This window comes from Lepisma saccharinum, chromosome 29, assembly GCF_977018435.1.
Source record: "Lepisma saccharinum chromosome 29, izLepSacc3.1, whole genome shotgun sequence".
Classification (NCBI taxonomy): domain Eukaryota; kingdom Metazoa; phylum Arthropoda; class Insecta; order Zygentoma; family Lepismatidae; genus Lepisma; species Lepisma saccharinum.
The window spans coordinates 46,322,123-46,340,761 of NC_139257.1; the positions used below are offsets into that span (position 1 = coordinate 46,322,123).

General features: G+C 37.0%; 2 protein-coding genes across 8 annotated transcripts in view; both read left to right on the forward strand.

The window, feature by feature from the left end:
* Nucleotides 1-18,639, forward strand: part of mbc (dedicator of cytokinesis protein myoblast city) — a 122,568-nt gene that overhangs the window by 16,003 nt on the left and 87,926 nt on the right. For all 7 annotated transcript variants that reach the window (XR_014440952.1, XR_014440953.1, XM_083114517.1 and 4 more), the window contains exons 7-12: nucleotides 1,138-1,373; nucleotides 2,815-2,944; nucleotides 4,197-4,403; nucleotides 5,831-5,988; nucleotides 7,787-7,904; nucleotides 8,144-8,312. Coding sequence is in view for 5 of the 7 variants with exons in the window: in XM_083114517.1 (XP_082970643.1) it covers nucleotides 1,138-1,373; nucleotides 2,815-2,944; nucleotides 4,197-4,403; nucleotides 5,831-5,988; nucleotides 7,787-7,904; nucleotides 8,144-8,312 (1,018 nt within the window). In the remaining 2 variants the exon portion in view is untranslated. The remainder of the gene's footprint in view (nucleotides 1-1,137; nucleotides 1,374-2,814; nucleotides 2,945-4,196; nucleotides 4,404-5,830; nucleotides 5,989-7,786; nucleotides 7,905-8,143; nucleotides 8,313-18,639) is intronic.
* On the forward strand, nucleotides 10,937-17,299 carry LOC145981316 (zinc finger BED domain-containing protein 4-like). The gene is made up of 2 exons (XM_083114522.1): nucleotides 10,937-12,193; nucleotides 16,615-17,299. The coding sequence occupies exons 1-2, from the start codon at nucleotides 11,070-11,072 to the stop codon at nucleotides 17,090-17,092; spliced, it is 1,602 nt and encodes a 533-aa protein (XP_082970648.1). The 5' UTR covers nucleotides 10,937-11,069; the 3' UTR covers nucleotides 17,093-17,299.

Consider the following 18,639-nt stretch of genomic DNA (forward strand, 5'->3'; position numbering starts at 1 on the left):
ATTCTTGTTATATATGTGTGTGTTTGTGTGTCCGTGCTTCTGATTTGTTCATTTCTTTTTTCCTCTGTTGATATCCTGATATAAAATTGATTTTATTTGTATTCAGGATTTTTCAAATAAATAAAGAATTGGTAGTTTTACTAATATAAGGTATACCCAAATGAAAAGGAGACTACGGTTATATCTAAAGAATATTATATTACAGAATATTTGCATTACATAATATGTGAATTACAATTAATGTGTAACATGATACCTACACATAATTGCCATTGATATTGATGCACTGATCCCAGCGCGTAGAAAAGGAGTGGATGGCTTCAGTGTATAAACTCCTGGGTTGCTTACGGATCCAGTTTTCCTCGGTGTTCTGCACTTCCTCGTCACAGGTGAACCATTGACCTTTGAGTGATTATTTTAAGGGGCCGAGGATATGGGAGTCACATGGGGAAATATCGGGGCTGCACGGAGGATGTGTAAGGATATCCCATTGAAATGTTCTCAGCAGGTCGACGGTCTTCTTGACCACATGTGGCCTAGCCTTATCCTAGAGAAGCTTGCCCGGGTTGTGGCAAGTCCTTGGTGCTTTCGCGGTGCCCCACATAATGCTGACACCAACTGAATATGGTGCAACGTGTGAGACACTGCTCTCCGTAAACGTCCTTCATCCTGCAATAAATTTGTGAAGAATGCTCGCCTTGGAAATTGGATTACAGCTCTCTGCGCTGATCTGGAGAAATCCATAATGCACCTGTCCACGCAAAACAACTCTCGCCAACTGAGGAAACAGTAGGCGAAGCTGTTCGCTACACATGCAAACTGAGACAAACACCACACCAGCTGTCGGCAAACATATTTACCTTCTTTGATTAGATACAATGCTGCAACAGCAAAAGTCTCCTTTTCATTTGGGCATACCTTATACATTGATATGCCTGTATTGGCTGATGATAGAATACTGATTACACTAAAATGAATATTACTGGTTTATCATAACTAAAATAGCCCCATGGCACCTAATGTAGTGCTACTTGTCAGAACTTCACCTTCAAAGAACTGTTGCACCAACCGATTTTTAAGTGTAGCTTTCCTAGAAAGCCTGAATTATTATAAAGACCCAATTTTAATTTGTTGCAGGATTTGGGAAGTCGTGACCTTAGCCGTGAAAAGGTCTACCTGGTGTGTTACGTCATTAGGGTTGGGGCTATGGAGCTGAAAGATACAGACCACAAACGGATATCACAGGCACCTAAGAAGTCCCACACGGAGGGCATGCGAAGGCCTTTTGGTGCTGCAGCGATGGATGTTACCCTGTACCTGTGTGGGAAACTGGAGAGTGACGAGGAGAAGCACCACTTCATTCCATTTCTTCAGTAAGTTCAGCTGCGGCAAGAGGGTAGTCTTTTGGAAATTTCTTTACTTATTTTTTTCTCTTTTGTTTGTTGTGTCAGAACTCAAAAATTATCATCCTAAGCCTGAAATTATTATATCTGCTTTTCTCCTGCATGTTTAGATTAGGAAGGTTAGTTTTGAAATATGCCCCATAGTTTAAATATATATTACATTAGAACTAGGGCTTATCTGACCACATATAAAATAACCGAAGGCAGATTTGTTCTCCCTTAGTTAAATTCTGTGGTCTTTGTCCACTAGCGACATCTAACTGCTGGAACAAGAGTTATTTGTTTCCCATTGTTTCCCTACTTCAACGCTAGATGGCAGTGTGCAAGAAACTGGATCTAATATGTGAATTTTTATTCAATCTATTATGTTAAATAAGCTGATATTTTACCATAATAGTTATATTTAACTGGTGTTTGTTTATTTTTGAAGGAACACGAACAATTTATATATATATATACACACATACATAAGGATCTTTTGGAAATCGAAAGGATTTTTGCTGCTCAGCCAGTTTACAATCTTTCACATGGCAATGAGAGAGCCTAAAACAAAAGATAAATGTGCCTGCACTGCCATGTAGCATAGCAGTAGAGAGACAATTCTTCAAATAACTCCTTGTGCTAACGGTTAGATGTCGCTAGAGTCACAAAGCCACAAGGATCCATATATGAGTCTCGCCCTGTTGAATCTGACACTACGAACCATTATCAGCAGTGGTACCTTACCGATTCACATCAGTCCTGATACTGTTGCCTCAGCGGTATACCATTTTAAAGTTGCTCAGGATGTTTATAGATGTTAATGTATAGGTAAGTATTCCATAGGATCTAAACCATAACAATTGAACTGAGTTTTACTTTAATTTTCAAGTATGAGATCAGAATATTAAAATAATTGTCACTTAAACATAAAACCTACTTTGGGGCAAAATTAATGAAAGTTGCTAATGTTTGCATAATTTCCAGAATATTTACAATGTGTTGCCTGCCATTTTGTGTATCCTGTGAGATACCAGGACTCTGCAAAAGTATCTTCTGTGTTTTTGTCCCATTTTGTTCACAGTTTTTTGTTCTTTAAGTTCAATCAATACTACATTCATCATTGATGGAATTGTTAATACTGTCACATTTTTTTTGGTATTTCGCACTTTTGAGGAAAAAGTGATAATTTTTCTTTCTTTTGTTTCTTGCTTGTTGCTTTTATTAATTTTAAATCTGAAGACATGCATGTACGAGTATTCAGTGTCAGGTGTGTGTGTCAATACTGTGAAACCCCAATTTTAAGTTTCCGCATTAAGCATCATCATCAATCCTGATGCTCCCAACATAGCAATACACTATAAAATTTTCCTCAATTTTACAGCTTGGTCGCCTGAGAGCTTCCACTGTAATGTTTTTGTCTTCTTTGCAGATGTGCTGATAGAGACAACTTGGATGGAACCTTGAAGAAGATATTAGCACTGAAAGAGGTCACCCAGAAAGATCATAAAGGACAAGGCCTGTGGACGAGTTTAAAGCTCTTGCATGGAGATTTAAAGCAGGTATGCATTAGTATTGGAACTCATTGTGTGTTGAAGCTACATCATGCCCATATGGTTTTGTATAGAGAGTATGTTTTGTTTACCTGGTGTCTGCTAATTGAGAGCCTGCTTAAAGTTCAAACTAGGTAACTTAAAAGGCAGTGCAATATTCTGTGTATCACAAAATTATTTCCATTCACTTGGATTACTAGTTTCAGTGTGTGTATGTCATTGTTATGGGCTGCAATTTATTTTTATAGTTTTTAGAAATGAAATCAACTAATTTGTAGTGTATGGTTTTGACTGCAAATTACATATTGGTATTAATGTGTAAATATTGTTATTTGAGGTTTGTAACTTTAAGTAACTAACTAACTCTACCCTTTTTAAACCTGAGGGTTTATGGCTGCTACAACACAAGCCTTCGATCTGCCCCTATCCTGGGCAATTTCAATCCAATTTTTTCCATCCTTACCGATTTCCTTTAGCTTCATCTTCATCTTGGCCTTTCTACTGGTCTTGAACCATCGGGTTTTCCAACAAGAATCCTGTAAACTCTTCTTTCCTCTCCCATTTGTGCCACATGGCCTGTCCACATGTCTTTTCTTGATTTAATTATTCTAATAATATCTGGACATGAATACAACTTGTATCTAAAGATATCTGTTTGGCGGTTCACGGAGATAGGTAATTAACTCTGATAAACTTACTTTTCATTTTTCCGCGTAAATTTTTTTCACGATTGGAAAGGTTTTCAAAGGAAACTTTTGCAATAGTGACCATGCCCGCCGACCTCAACACTAACCCCAGAGACCTCAATAAAACCTGGCTTCCCACTATCAGGAATATGCGCACCCACCCAACCTACTCCTTCCCCATGACAAGAAACCAAGCACGGACCTCAAGCGTTCGCAAGAAAGCCCGCCTGCACTTGCGAACAAGTGTCGCTCCACGAAAGCAGACGTCGAGAGCGGGAACCGCCGCTTACAGCGACAAAACCCCATTGCGCGGTAAAAGAAGGAAGCACTACGCCTGCACGGGAACGGCAGAAAGTTAAAGGACTGTGTCAACTAGCGCCGCCAAGAGCGCAAGCGGAAGAAGAAGGAACCATGCCGTCCAAAGCAAGGCAGTACATCCTGGACGAAGCCACCACGGGTGGCGAAATTGATCATGAAAGAAATTTACGCGGAAAAATGAAAAGTAAGTTTATCAGAGTTAATGAATACAACTTGTATTGCTGTAACTTTGCTGCAATGAATACTTTCTGTTGCAGGTTAGAGAAGAGAATCCTCATCTCGTTTTGGGAAATGTTGCCATTGCTCGGAAAATGGGTTTCCCAGAAGTTATCCTTCCTGGTGATGTGAGAAACGATCTGTATCTGACTCTTGTTGGAGGAGAGTATTCCAAAGGCAACAAGACTGCTGATAAAAATGTGGAAGTCACGGTCAAAGTTTGTAATGAAAAGGGACAACCAATTCCCGTAAGTTTTAAATTTTAATTTTGTGGAATATTTGGAGTTTAGTGAAAACAAAATATTGATAAGTGCCAGTGGCATGCTCAATGGGGAGCTGGTGGAGGCATTAATCCCACAGTGGCTCAGCATTCGTTAAAAGAATCCGATTGTTATATGTTGGTTTTTTTTTGACTGACTTCTGATAAAAAAGCTAAATACCCCCCACCCCTCTTATGTTCTTATACTCATTTTCAAAAGTCATGGTCATGTCACTAGTAGGTGGGAAAGGTATATTGGGAGGGTTAATGTCTATGTAAATGAGGCATAGGGTAGGATATCTGAAGAGTACCTACCCTATTCCTGCTGTTTTCAAATGTGGCATCTCAGAAGCTAAGCTAATACTGATTTATTCCTTAAATGTACTAATTTTTATAATGTTGGTGGTGATCCTATACATATTCCACTAAGAGGAAAATTTAGTGGGTTAAAATCAATTTATCATGGATTTCCTGTTAACTTTTACTTTCCTGTTTAAACTTTGGTGTGGTTAATTTTCTGCACTAATGTCACATATTTGATACACTTTAAATATTACTCACTTCACAATGTTTTGAAATGAAAGAATTTCTGATGTAGCCGTTTGCAGTTTCTATTAGGAACATACAGCCATTGGGAATTTTATTTTCACATTTCTTTTTGTGTGCATGTATTAATTGCATTATAGAACTTTCCTTTAATTTATGATTGCTAGAACCAAATAATCACCTCCTTTTTCTGATGTAACATTTTCAGAGAATACATTCTCCCTTCATCAGAAATTTATTTCTAATTTGATCATTTGTCCACCTGAAACACTTTAATAAGACTTGCTTGTAACAACAGTAAATTAAAAGAAATATTTCGACATTTATGGTCAATGTAAAAGATCTTGAAAGTCAAAATCATTGAAAGTGTGTTTTTCGCAGTTAATTAAGGTCAGAATAGTAAACTTGATACAGGCTGATCAACTGATGTCAGTTCTCAAAAATAATTGTACTTGAAATTGTAACAATTGTTTTGAAGTATTGTTTAATGTTAATACGTAAACATTCCACTTCAATCATATCTATTAATTTAAGTTTTACTTTGAAATATTCAAGATTTACATTTTAATATTAAAATAGCTGTCATTTTTTCAAATAATACTGGTCAAAGTAAATGAAAATTTCAAATTTTGCATAATTTCCAGGATAATTCAGACTGCGAAAGTGTCATACAAAATTTATGTAGACCGCAGAATAGCCAGACTCTGGAAAAGTATCCCTGGTGTCACTGAGTATATTTGAATTTCCTTCTTATTGCCTAATACCTTGACATCGTTTCAGCTGTAGTAAATCTGTGTCAAAAATATTTCAGTTGTTTCATTCTAAATGCTGGTGTAAATACTATATCACATGTAATTGCCTGTTCATTAGGGTGTGATTACGATGGGCGGAGGAGTAGATCCATTAAACGAGTACAGGTCTGTAATTTATTATCACGAGGACAAACCAAAATGGAACGAAATATTTAAAGTTGCCATACCAATAGATGAATTCAAAGGAAGCCATCTGAAATTTACCTTTAAACATAGGTATGTATCGTTAAGCTATTTTTTTTTGTTCGCTGATAAGCTTTGGGTATTCATTCACAAAATTTTCGTTAATTTACAGTAGTTTTATCCATTTTGTTTTTGCGCTATGTGTGGAATCAAGCTATTAGCAGGAATAAAATATTTACTTATTTGTAAATTTTTTACATTGATTGAGTTGGTGTTTTAAGTCCACTTTATGCACAGTAAGGCTAATCGGGACTGGACTTACAGTTTTAAGTGGAATCCGAACCACTATGTACGTCCACCGGGAATCAAACCGGTGACGATGCTACCACTGTGCCATCTGGGAGGTATAAACTTTTTAGAGCACATATTCAATTCTGTATGAATAAAAAGGACATACTTCAATAAAAGGCAATCACATAATTTTTTCTCTGTAGCAATTAGAAAATTAACTGTGTTATCTTCTTAATTTAAATGAAAAGTTTGAATTCCGTAAGGAATATCAAGATATTTTCACCATAGCCTTCAGGAAAAATAGAGAAAACATAGCCATCTATTGCTAATCACAGCAAACCATGGCTTTATATAGCAGCGATTTGTTTTAAAATCTATTTTTGCTTTCAAATTGTCCAGTAATGAAGTAAATTCATTCAATATTGTCAAGAAACTATTTAATTCTTATTATTACAAACTTTGAAACAAAAGGTGTTAGCTTGTGTTTTGGTTCTGTAAGGTAAAAATTTCCATAAAGAAGGAAGTGAAACTTATATCACTATCACTACTGAGAAAACATGGTGTATGATAGCCAAATTTGTAGGAGCTGTCATTACATTAAAATCCAAAATGTGAAGCTTTTGGCCTCAGTACTGTAACAATACTGCAGAAAAATGCTGCTATAGGCTTTTGGAATGTGCGGAAGAACTGAAGCATCAGAACGCCAACTATTTGGTCATATTTTGTGTTAAAAAGTTTTACTTAGGTTTTAAAATTGCTGGAATCTTTGACATCTGTGTGTTAAACACAGAATGCGTGAAGAATATGTGCTGTTAAAGATCTAATTCTCAAATCGAAAAATTTGTTTTTGGTTTGTTGTTCCTATTTGAAAAATTGCTGCTGTGATTATTTGACATTTGTGCAAGTACTATCAAGTCATTTACTCATCCTAAGACAGTGTTTGCGTTCCAAGGGCATGACACGTGTAGATTTTAGATTTCTTTCATAAACTGCAAAAAACGTGGCATACCTGGTGGCATCAAGTACTTGCAGTTTTCTTTGTCACCACAACCATTTTACATTAAACACTACTTTAAAAATGTTCTTTTTGTGGTATATATGTTTTTTTATTTCCTCAACATTTTGACAAATTCATTTGTGTCACCAACGTAAAGGCATAATGTATGAACCCTGTGTTTATCAAATAAATTTAAAATATAGAGCTTCTTTTTCTAATGAAGGAATTGTTAAGTGGTGTTGTAGTATAGTAAAAGCGTTGGTATAATTCTCATATGATTGAAATTTGTTTTAACGTAAGGATTTCATTTTTTTTAAGCTTTAGTATTTTTAGTTCAAATTCTACAATTCTCCATCATGGGGAGTATCATTTCTGTTGATACTTCTCTCTACCAACAATTGATCTTGCGACTGAAGTTCTCAGGTTTTAGTCCTGCGCTGGGTGTAGGTCTTTGTGAGAATGTCGTCAATTTCATTCAATTATATCTCATCTTTGTCATTGTTATTAGTCAAAGCTGGCAGAAAAGTGATGTTAAATAACAAAAATATGAATGGATATTTTTTTTTAGAAATATGTAATTGTACGCAATGCTATTTGTTTCAGATCTTCAAATGAAGCCAAAGATAAAACCGAGAAACCCTTTGCTTTGTCCTACGTAAAGCTCATGCAAGAGAATGGGACGACATTGTGTGATACGCAGCATGAACTTCTTGTATATAAGGTATGTATACTAGATGGGTGAGATAGAATACATTTTCTCATGCATACGTGTACATAACAGTGCATATTATTCTTACCGTCTGTGTTAAGGTCCATTTTGTTGCAATTTATTTATCTTTGTGAATAAATGTTTGCTTGTTGAAGTTTTTTTTTTAATGGATTGGTTAAAAATAAGAATATTTTAATTCAAATTTGTATGAAGTGTTTGCCATTTCACCCAGGCACTTTCTTGTGTTTCAGGTTGACCATAAGAAATATGAGGAGAGTGATTTGGGTTATCTCAAACTTCCTTGCACGAGAAATGAATTAAATGAGGGGCAGAAACCACAACACAATGGCCTATCACTAAGCAGCAAAGATGGTTTCATTATTGAGACAAATGTTTGTTCAACGAAACTAACTCAGAATGGTAAGTTAACTGACTTGTTCTGTTGTAGTGGATGCAGAAGGTACCTACCTACATATCTTTCTATTATTAGTGCTTGGTTAATGAAATTTGGTTAACTTGGAATTAAAGCCGGAGGAAAATTGTTTATTTCAAGAGTACCATGACAGATAAGTTGTTGAGTTGTAGCAAAATGTTGCGTAAAATTTAATTTGCATGACCTCAGTCACGATGTATAAATTATAGGGATGGGACCGATTAATCGGTACTCTATCGGTATCGGCCGATATAAGCATATCGGTATATCGGCATATCGGTTTATTTACCGATAATTTTACCGATCCGATATTTTTTTTTTTTTCAAAAGTTGACAGAATTCTGTAATTATTTCCCTTTCATGGAAGAAAATTAACAAGGTCACAGAATTCCTCATATATTCCTCTGAAAACAGACCGCAGGAATCTTTCAATTTAACTTTTTTTTTTAGCGGAGTAATATTCATAACGAAGACAATCGTAAAAAACTGCAGCCGGCAAATCGGTTCCAAATCTCACGTTCATGTTGTCAAGTTAACTGCTATATATTTTTTTAGAGGAACGGTGTGCAGAATGAATCCGACCATAAGCAATTGCAGTCAATAAACCAGTTCCAAAACTCACATTCATGCTTTCTCATTGAAAGGTAATGAAGTCTTCGCTACCATACATTTGCGTACATCTTCGAGCAGGTTGACAAGAAATACATGCTACGCACGCACAGCTTGATTGAGGGATCTCACTTTTCGCACCCGCAACTTCACCGCTGTTTGCTCCCTTCGACTTGTTACATCATGAAAAGTTCCGTGTGTTAATGCTAAGAAATCTTCACAATGAATAAATTTGCCGTGACGTCAGACCACGGAGGGGTGGGGCTTGTGTTCGATTTGGTGTGCGACCAGATATACCGCTTTCTAGACAGAGAAGCGAGCAGAGGGGAGGGAGCATGGAAGATTTGCAAGCCAGTTGTTGGTCATGCGTTGCCAAATTGTGCGTCGTTCTTCAACATATAGTTGTTTCCTTTATTCGATAGCAAGTGTTTGTATCGTCATGAAAGAGAAAAACGGACACAGAAAAACTAGACATAATATTTGACCTTGATAAAGGTTTGACAACAAAGGAAGGGCAGGAATCTATTCAGATGGCAACGTGGCACTCGAGCGCAAGAAAGGGGAAGCAAGAGAGAACAAACTTATCGCAGTAGTCACGCAGTATTGCCATATGAACGAAACTTCCACTAGGAACAGGGAAAGGGGATATTTTCATTTTGTGGCAGTTGAAAATTGTCAGTAATGCAGGTAGTACACCTGAGCCGACTGAATCGAAACTAGTGATAATGGCCTCAAGTGGAATCCAGGTTCTGTGAAAATCGGCTGCTACTGATAGAACATTCCAATTATCCCGTTTATATGTTTTCAATTTCCGCAACTGTTATGCTCCTTTTGGTTTGATTTCACTCCACATGGAAAGGTGCTCCAAGATTCAAACGTAGTAAATAAAATTGCATTTTCTTTTGGAAAAAGCACTAATAAAAAAACTGATGGTGCCAAACAGAGGCGGATCACCCCCCCCCCCCCCAAACACACCCACCCACACGCAACTCTCCTTAGTCGGCAGCTGTCCTACAGAGAAGGAAAATTGAATAATTCGTGAACTTTCATATTGAAAATGAATTTTGCACGTAACATTTAGAGATATTAAATTTGTCTGCTCCCGTGGGAATTTCTCCCACCTCGACATTAATATTTTTTGGTGTGCCGTTACTGATGTCGAATTATATTAAAATTCTCTCAGAGTTAGAATAGCCTATTTTTGCATTGCATTTCACATTTTTAAAGCACATTTCTGGGTGTGTGCAGGAACTCGAGAAAGTCTGTTCCCGGATCGGCCGGGGGGGGGGGGGGGAATCTCGATACAGACTTCAGAAGTGGCATTTCTTGAAAATAGCAATTTTTATTCCAGAAATGCAAAAACAATTACTTGAGGGGAAAGTAATGATTAGAATTCGAGATATTCACAATGCTGGTGAATTTCAACATTTCCCACTTCGTAAATTTCCCGACTTAGACGAAAAATGGAAAATTTTTACCCACCCAGAACATTCGTTTCGTAGGTTAAAAAAAAATCCCCATCCCGCACACACTTAAATATCCGATCTAGCGACAATAGCGAATTTTGCAGTCCAGTTGTTGGAAACACTGTCTCAACTGTGCTGCATGCTCACTCGGCCTGCTGCTCTCTTTACTCTCTCTTTGTTTGTGTGCATCGTGTTGAATACATCGCGTCACTACTTTTGTGTCTAGTTATCCAAGTTCGTTTTTTGTTGTGTGTGGTTTTTTTTTTTTTTGTTTTGTGTTAAGTTTCTGCGTAGAGACATGCCAAAAGAGAAGAGTACAGTGTGGAAACATTTTAAAATTAAAATAACCGATGTTTCTAAAGTTGTGTGTCAACATTGTTCTGCCGAAATTTCTAGAGGCGGGAAGTCGACAAAATCATATACCACGTCTAACATGCAATATCATTTGAAACGATGTCTTCCACATCTGAGAAAGCTGAAAGATTTATATAGTGAAGAAGTATTTGCTGAAAGTGAGAACTCTAGTTCCGGGAAAATAATGCTGAAAAAGAAGATAAAGTACCGCATGTGCAATGTGATGTTTTTGAACCAACACCTGGCCCAAGTTCATCTGTTCTTGCTATCCGTGAAACGCTATCAGGATATCAAAAAACCAATTCAAAACTTACCATGCAGCCGACAATAGACTCTTTGTTAAACAAGAAAAAAAAATATTCAAGAAATGACCCAAAATCAATAGCAATTGATAGAAAAATATGTGAAATGGTTGTTCTGGACATGTTACCGATGCAAACGGTAGAAAAGGATGGATTTCGAAGGTTTGTCAACTTTTTAGAACCACGGTATCAGATACTTAATCGGAAGGCATTGTCTTCCTCACTGATACCTAAAATGTATGAACGTGTATCACAGAAGGTCCATATAATGCTGGAAACTTGTACATTCATTGCTGTAACAACAGATGTGTGGACCTCAATTGCTGGGCAAGATTTTTTGAGTGTGACAGCACACTTTATAGACACAAATTTTAAATTAATAAATTTAAATCTTGAAGTAGTGCCTTTCAGTGGCACAAGTCACACTGGACTCAATATTGCAGAAAACCTCAAAGAATGTTTTAATAAATGGGGAATTTCCTCGGCAGTAAAAGTAATCATTACAGACAATGCTCCCAACATGAAACGTGCTGCAGGTTTGTTGGATGATCCATTACCTATATGGATACCATGCATGGCACATTTGCTTCAGCTTGTTGTCAACCAGTGCCTAAGTCAAACTGAAATATCTTCGGTTATTAAAATTGTAAAGAGAATAGCAACGCACTTTCATATGTCACCAAAAGACTCCAGAAAATTAAAGGAAACCCAAGAAAATCTAGGACTTCCAGCTCATAGTTTAATCCAAGATGTTCCCACTAGATGGGATTCAACGTATCTTATGTTGGAGCGTTTCTTTGAACAAAGACTTTCTGTAACAATTGTAACATCATCTTTGTCACTCCCAGTCGAAATATCGTCATCACAGTGGACCCTAATCGAGAGTTTGGTAAAGGTGTTGAAAATATTCCATGAAGCTACTGTATCATGTAGCAGTAATAGCACATCGATATCAGATATAATCCCAATGAAGAACAGTGTTGTACAGGCAATGAACAGTTTTGCATCTGAACGCCGAGTGAGGAACTTAGCAGAAGATTTGAAATCAACACTAGAACGTCGATTTCAAGAACTTCAGCCTGGGACAAAAGAAGTCTACATGAAGGCAACAAGTCTGGATCCTCGCTACAAATTAAGGTAAGCATAAATCAGTAACTTTACAAGGACCTTCTCTGTTATATACCTGTCACTTTTTTACCAAATTTGTTCTTTTTTCCTTTGCATATTTTCAAGGTAAGACTCTACTTTATGTCCTTTTCCTAAGAAATACGTGTCATATATCATTGGAAAGCTTATTGTATAAGGAATTCAACAACTTAAATTACCTGGAGGAGGAAATTGATAAAAACTGAGGAACGACTTGAGATGACCGGATCCCTCTCCGATTTTCTTCGTATTTGGCATGCTCACTAATTGAGGCCTCCTAATCACGAATCTGAAGTTAAAATTTGTCGGGAACGTCTAGAAATTGCAAAATAAGCAAAAATAAGGTTAGGAGGCCTCAATTAGTGAGTATGTCAAATATGAAGAAAATCGGAGAGGGGTCCGGTCATCTCAAGTCATACCAAAAGGGATATTGTTCGGATATGAGTAATTGAACGTACTGAGGAAATTTTTCGATGATGAAGCACATATTTAGAAGGGAAATGAGTGCTAATGGAACCTAATGTAACAGGCCTTACCTAACCTCGTAGGCATACCTCGTCCCCGTGAATGGTTCGTGGAGCTACCCGTGCATGGTTTTTGGAGCTAACATGAATGGTTTGTGGAGCTACCCATGCATGGTTTCGGGGGCTATAGTGAACAGAAAGTATAAAAAGAAAAAAGTACTTACCCGAAGAGATGCCGGCTGTCTGCAAGCACGGTTTTGAGCAATGGACTAAATTATTACTGGGGATAAACGTATTTTACACTATCTACAAGTTTTTAGGAACCTGTTCTTCTTCATGCATCATACACACGCACAATGCCCCGCGAACGCAAATGAGCAAAGCACATGCATTCACAATGCGGACACAAAGACGAACCTGCAATGTTGTTAACTCCCATCGGTTACCACCAAAAGGCAATAAGGACGTAAAGTAGAGTCTAGCCAATTCCAAAATGTATTAAGAATAGAAAAAAGGTATCTGCTATCTAAGGTGTCACTTTATGTATTATTAATCAGAACCCAGCAAATAATGCCCGCAAATAGCAAGAAGAATTAGGTTACGTCTCAAAGTACCAAAATTGTGTCTGGTAAATAATTGGAAGTTAAGTTTGGCTTCAAATTATCAAAACAGTCATCATACACAAATTCCTTTTTTTCTGATTTTTTTAAAAATATATATATTTCTGAATTATGCCTTCATTAAGGCAATTTGCCAAAACTGGCAATAAATCAGTGCTAAATAAAAAAAAATGGTAAATGTTTACTATCCTTCGGACACCTATAACTTCTGAGTTTCGTCAATTATTGACATTTCTACTTACCTATCTGCTTCACGGATCATTTTTTAACGTGTATTCACGTTTTTTTGATCAATTTTTTTTTAAAAAGTGTTTTTGTAACTGAAGAACGTACGTTTCCGCAAATGGTTTGTGGGGCTATGTGAGAATGGTGTCTGGGGCTATGCGAGAATGGTGTGTGGCGCTACGCATATTTTTTTTCGAAACCAATTTTTAACTATTGTAACCCATTGTGACCCTACCTAACCTAACCTTAGCGGAAATGGTTCGTGGGGCTATGCGTCAATGGTTGAATTTCCGCTATGAAACATTCCCACATCACACAAAACACCTTCCAGATGTTAGACAATGCTACAGGAACTTATTACGGTAAGTAGTTTCTTCTGTAGAAATGAAGAAATCTGTCCGAAGGATAGTAAACTAGTACCAAAAAAATACAATACAGCAGTTTCTGATTTTTTTTTTGTTCCTGCATTTGACCACAGCAGAACATTACTTCTTGAGTTTGTTTTAAGTTCACTTTATGCACAGAAAGGTTAGTTGGTACTGAATGTGCAGTTTAAAGTGGAATCTGAACCTTGTGCCATATGCGCTCGTGTTGTGTGATGCTACAATACCCAATATGACTCACATAACTTTACCAAACTCCAATATTATAACTTCTTTGTGTAATTTATCGCACAAACAGCGATGCGAAAAAAAAAGTTTTCGTCAGAGTTTTCAGTCCTCGTGATATGAACGGCTAGACATAGAGATTATTTATTCATGGGCGAAGTTCAGCCTGTGGCAGCTCTACCACTTAACCTACAAAACTAATATATCATCATGAAATTTTATTTTTAATCCTATCTAAATCCTTTATATTTTGTCAATGGAAGTGTTGTGCATTTGTTTCAAAACTCTTTGATCTGTGGACGAAATTACTTTAAAATGTTAAAAAGTAAGTAAAATAAACCACATCAATCAATTGTTAGATCATCCACAATAATAATGCGTCTACTATTGTTCTAGAAGTGCTTATGATTCTGGTAGGCTTTTTTATGACTTGCATCATGCCGAAATGTTTCCTTGGTTAGCTGGGTGTGCTGAGAGAAACAGAATATTGTTTTGCTACACATGTACTATCTTTTGGGCAAAAGACTCTGAATGGCGTATGGTGTTCTGAGTTGAACAACCTAATTAGAAAATGCTATAAAATACCAGTCTTACAAACCTTTGTTGCATGGTGAGGCATCTCATTTGCTAGCATTTAAATATGCCTGGATCATGTTTTATCAGAAGCTGCCTAACTTCAGGCAACACAATGAAACTTTGCTTTCAAATAGACAATGCTTATATTGAATAATCCCATAAGTAATCTATTAGGCAAAAAGGACTTTGGACTTGGCATTCCCACTCGAAATGCTCATGGTACGCCATTGGTATTTATGAGCAACCATTCATTTACACTTTTCATATGTATATCTGGGCTGCTGCTATCTACTTCACGTGCTTGGGGTACAAAGAGGTATTAATTACATTGCAAAATGCTTTTCTTCAGTTAGGTGAGTCAGGTTTGGACTCTTAGCATTAATAGAACACACCTAAATGCTTTCGGTACTAATTTACTATTCCACAAACAGATTTCTTCATTTTTGCACAAGAAACTACTTACGGTAATAAGTTCCTGTAGCATTGTCTAACGTCTGGAAAGTGTTTTCTGTCATGTGGGAATGTATCATAGCGGAAATCCATTATTTTTGTTGAAAAGTAATTCTTCGACGCACAATAGCCTTTGGCGCGTACACCTCCGTAGATTGTCATGCTTGTGTTTTGTTGATTGCAGGGTTTCCAACCATGCCGATGTTTTCCGAAAAGATGATGTATCATGGATGCGTGGTGAAATTCATACCGGGTGTGAAAGATCCACTGGATTTTGTAATTGGGTACTTGAAAAACAGTAGTCCCACAAACCATTGATGGATAGCCCCAGAAACCATTCATGCATAGCCCCACGAACCATTTCCGGCAAGGTTAGGTTAGGCAAGCATAGTTAAAATTGTGTTCGTAAAATAATGTGAAGAAGCTTAAAAAAATAAAAACTTCATGAGTATTTTTTGGTTACGAAGGTTGGAAACACTGCATCGACAAAATACAAGCACGACTCGCGATGATGTACGAAGGTGTATGCGCCATACTGTTTCTTACGTAAATAAAGAAGTACTCGTAATGTGAAAAATTGAAATTACTTTCATGAAAAAAAATGAGAATACACCTTCAAGAATGTTCCGCGAAGCAGATACATAAGTACGAATGTTAAAAGTGACTAAACTAAGAAGTTACATGTGTTTGTGGAATAGTAAATTCTTACCATGCTTTCATTGTTAGGTTAGGTGTTTCAGGTTTAGGGCTATTAGTATTAAAATGTCCCTAAATGATTTCAGCATCTGATCACGTAAGATTCAGTGTAAAGCACAAAACCCTCTGTTGAGCCTCACATGAAAAAAAATAATGATAGAACTATGTATCCAAGACGTGAGTAAACCGAGAACAACTTCTCACTGTGAAGTGCAAACAATCATGTACACTACTTTTCAAATCTTACTTTATCTGGTAAATAATGCTTTTGAAGCTTTTAACTGTGCTACTTAGCTTCTCCATGCTTCAAATTTACTTTCCAAAACTGTTTCCAGTATTCTAAAGCATTTTTCTAATTAAAAAAAAACAACATGTAAAGGCTTGTATGGGGATCTGGTGGCTAAGTAAAGCCCATTTCTTTTAAAGGGCTAATTTATTGCTAGGCCTTAATTAAACTAGTCAGTAATTAGGCAGGTTTTTTTTCAGTATTGTGGTGAGTTAAGTCAGTAATTTTGACTGACTAGTTTCCATCCCTGGGATGAAGTTGTAGTAATGGTTGTTGAAAAATAGAACTAGTTCCCTCAAAATAAAATCTGAAATACACCACCCAACAAAAATATTATGATTTAACACATCTTTCAATTTCTAATTCAAATTAGTAAGTGTGGACAGTATTAATGCAGTTTTCAGTGTAGGATTATTGCAAAAGTTCATTTTTCTAATGTACATGCTCATACACATCAGAAGTAAAGTTTTTTCATTTCATTTTACAGGATTTTTAGAGAAGCATCACAGTCGACTCTAGTAAAAGAGTTGCTACAGCAAGAGTTTGAAGCCTCTACCTCATGTACGGAAACTGGTGGAAACCATGATGAACAGATTTCAAGTCAGTCCAATGCTGAATATGGACTTTGGGGTATTTGTACCCAACTTCTTGAAGAGTGTACCCATAGTGAAACACGTTCCACATCTCCTCTGGAAGCTGAAATGGACTCTTTCTTCAATGAACCATTGATATCTCACAGTAACAGTGCCCTTGGTTATTGGGAAGGAAACACCAAGTATCCACTTCTGAGAAACTTGGCAAATAAATACCTAGGTGTGCCAGCATCTTCAGTTTCGTCTGAAAGACAATTCAGCACAGCAGGATATATCTGCAACAAAAACCGCACAAGACTGAATCCACAGAAGGTTCAGCAACTTACATTTTTGAATAAGAACCTGCCAGTTGTAGACTTCAAGTGGGACTAGTTTGTGTTATTTCTCTTTCCATTCAAGAAAAACCAATTGAAATATCTGCATGTTAAATGTGATTAAAATTGATTTTTTATTTTTCAGATCAATGTAAACAATGCAATACCCCAGAGTTTGTTGATAGACAGTGCATATTATATATGTGTAGTTAATAGATGTATTTTTATCAATATTTCTAAATATAACTTACATTTTTCTCAGATATTGATTGAAGGACTGTATATTATTCCAATTTTCCTATACTTGCTACTTTGTATTGAAGGAACACCATGCACAAGGTGTTGAGATTGCGAGTTGACCACTCCACACAGCGACTACTTTATATCGGATCGGTAGAATATCGGTTATCGGTATCGGTAAATTTCATATCGGTACTTTATCGGTATCGGTAAAAATTTCATATCGTCCCATCCCTAATAAATTATAACTGAATTATATGACCATACGTTGCGTAAAAAAGAAAAAAAGGTAGGAAGGAATATTCTGTGTTAACTTGAGATGGAAGATATATATATAATATTAACTTACCTTTGGCGAGTATCGAGGTGACTCCTGCGACGTTTCGGGAAGCAACTGCTCCCTTCCTCAGGCTGCTCACGTTTAGGTTATGTGTAAATCATAACCCCGTTGAACTCTCCATAGGTTCAGGATATAGGATTGGTAAAAGGTGTATGGTTAAAAAACAATAAAAATCTAAAACCTATTACAGATGCACGTCGAACTACCATGCCGTTTTCCAAATTAGAAACTGCTCCTTGGAATGTCAATACTCCTGTATTGCAGCACACGTGGACCGTGGCTATACACAGTTTTAAAGTTTTACCTTTACACAGGATGTCCTGTGTAAAGGTAAAAGTTTCGGAAGGCCACGTGTATCAGACGAGAAAGTGGAAAGCATCAGAACGGCTTTCACTCGCAGTCCTAGAAAATCTGTGCGACGGGTGACTCAAGAACTAGCAATGCCAACAATGATAGTGTGGAAAGTGTTAAGAAAAAGACTCCCAAATTAGACTGTACTGTGTGCAGCTGTTACAGGCCCTAAAGCCTGCAGATAATTTGGCTCGCAGGAACTTATGCACACAAATTCTTAATCAAGATGATGATGATTTTCTTAGTCGTGTGATTTTCTGCTCAGCGATGAATCCACATTTCATCTAAGTGGGAAAGTGAACACACATAATGTTTGTATCTGGGGGTCGCAGAATCCATGGGAAACTCTGCAGCACGTACGGGATTCACTCAAAGTTAATGTCTTTTGTGCAGTATGTAAACAACAAGTTTATGGGCCGTTCTTTTTTATGGAATTTCATATCTAGACATGCTACAAAATTGGCTCTATCCGCAACTGGAGGATAAACAACCCCTCACTTTCATAATGTAGTGCGGGAATGGTTAAATGAAGTTTTCCCCCATTGTTGGATCGGTCGTTCTGGTGCAGATGACTTGCATCTTCTCCAGTGGCCTCCCAAGGTTCCCTGACCTCACCCCCGTGACACTTTTCTGTGGGGCTTCGTAAAATATCATGTTTATGTACCACTGCTACC

What these genes read in the sequence shown, in the direction of transcription:
- LOC145981316 (XM_083114522.1), top strand. Translation starts at nt 11,070, where the DNA reads ATGCAGCCGACAATAGACTCTTTGTTAAACAAGAAAAAAAAATATTCA. An exon ending in GATCCTCGCTACAAATTAAG is followed by an intron (nt 12,194 to 16,614) that starts GTAAGCATAAAT and finishes TTCATTTTACAG; the next exon opens with GATTTTTAGAGAAGCATCAC.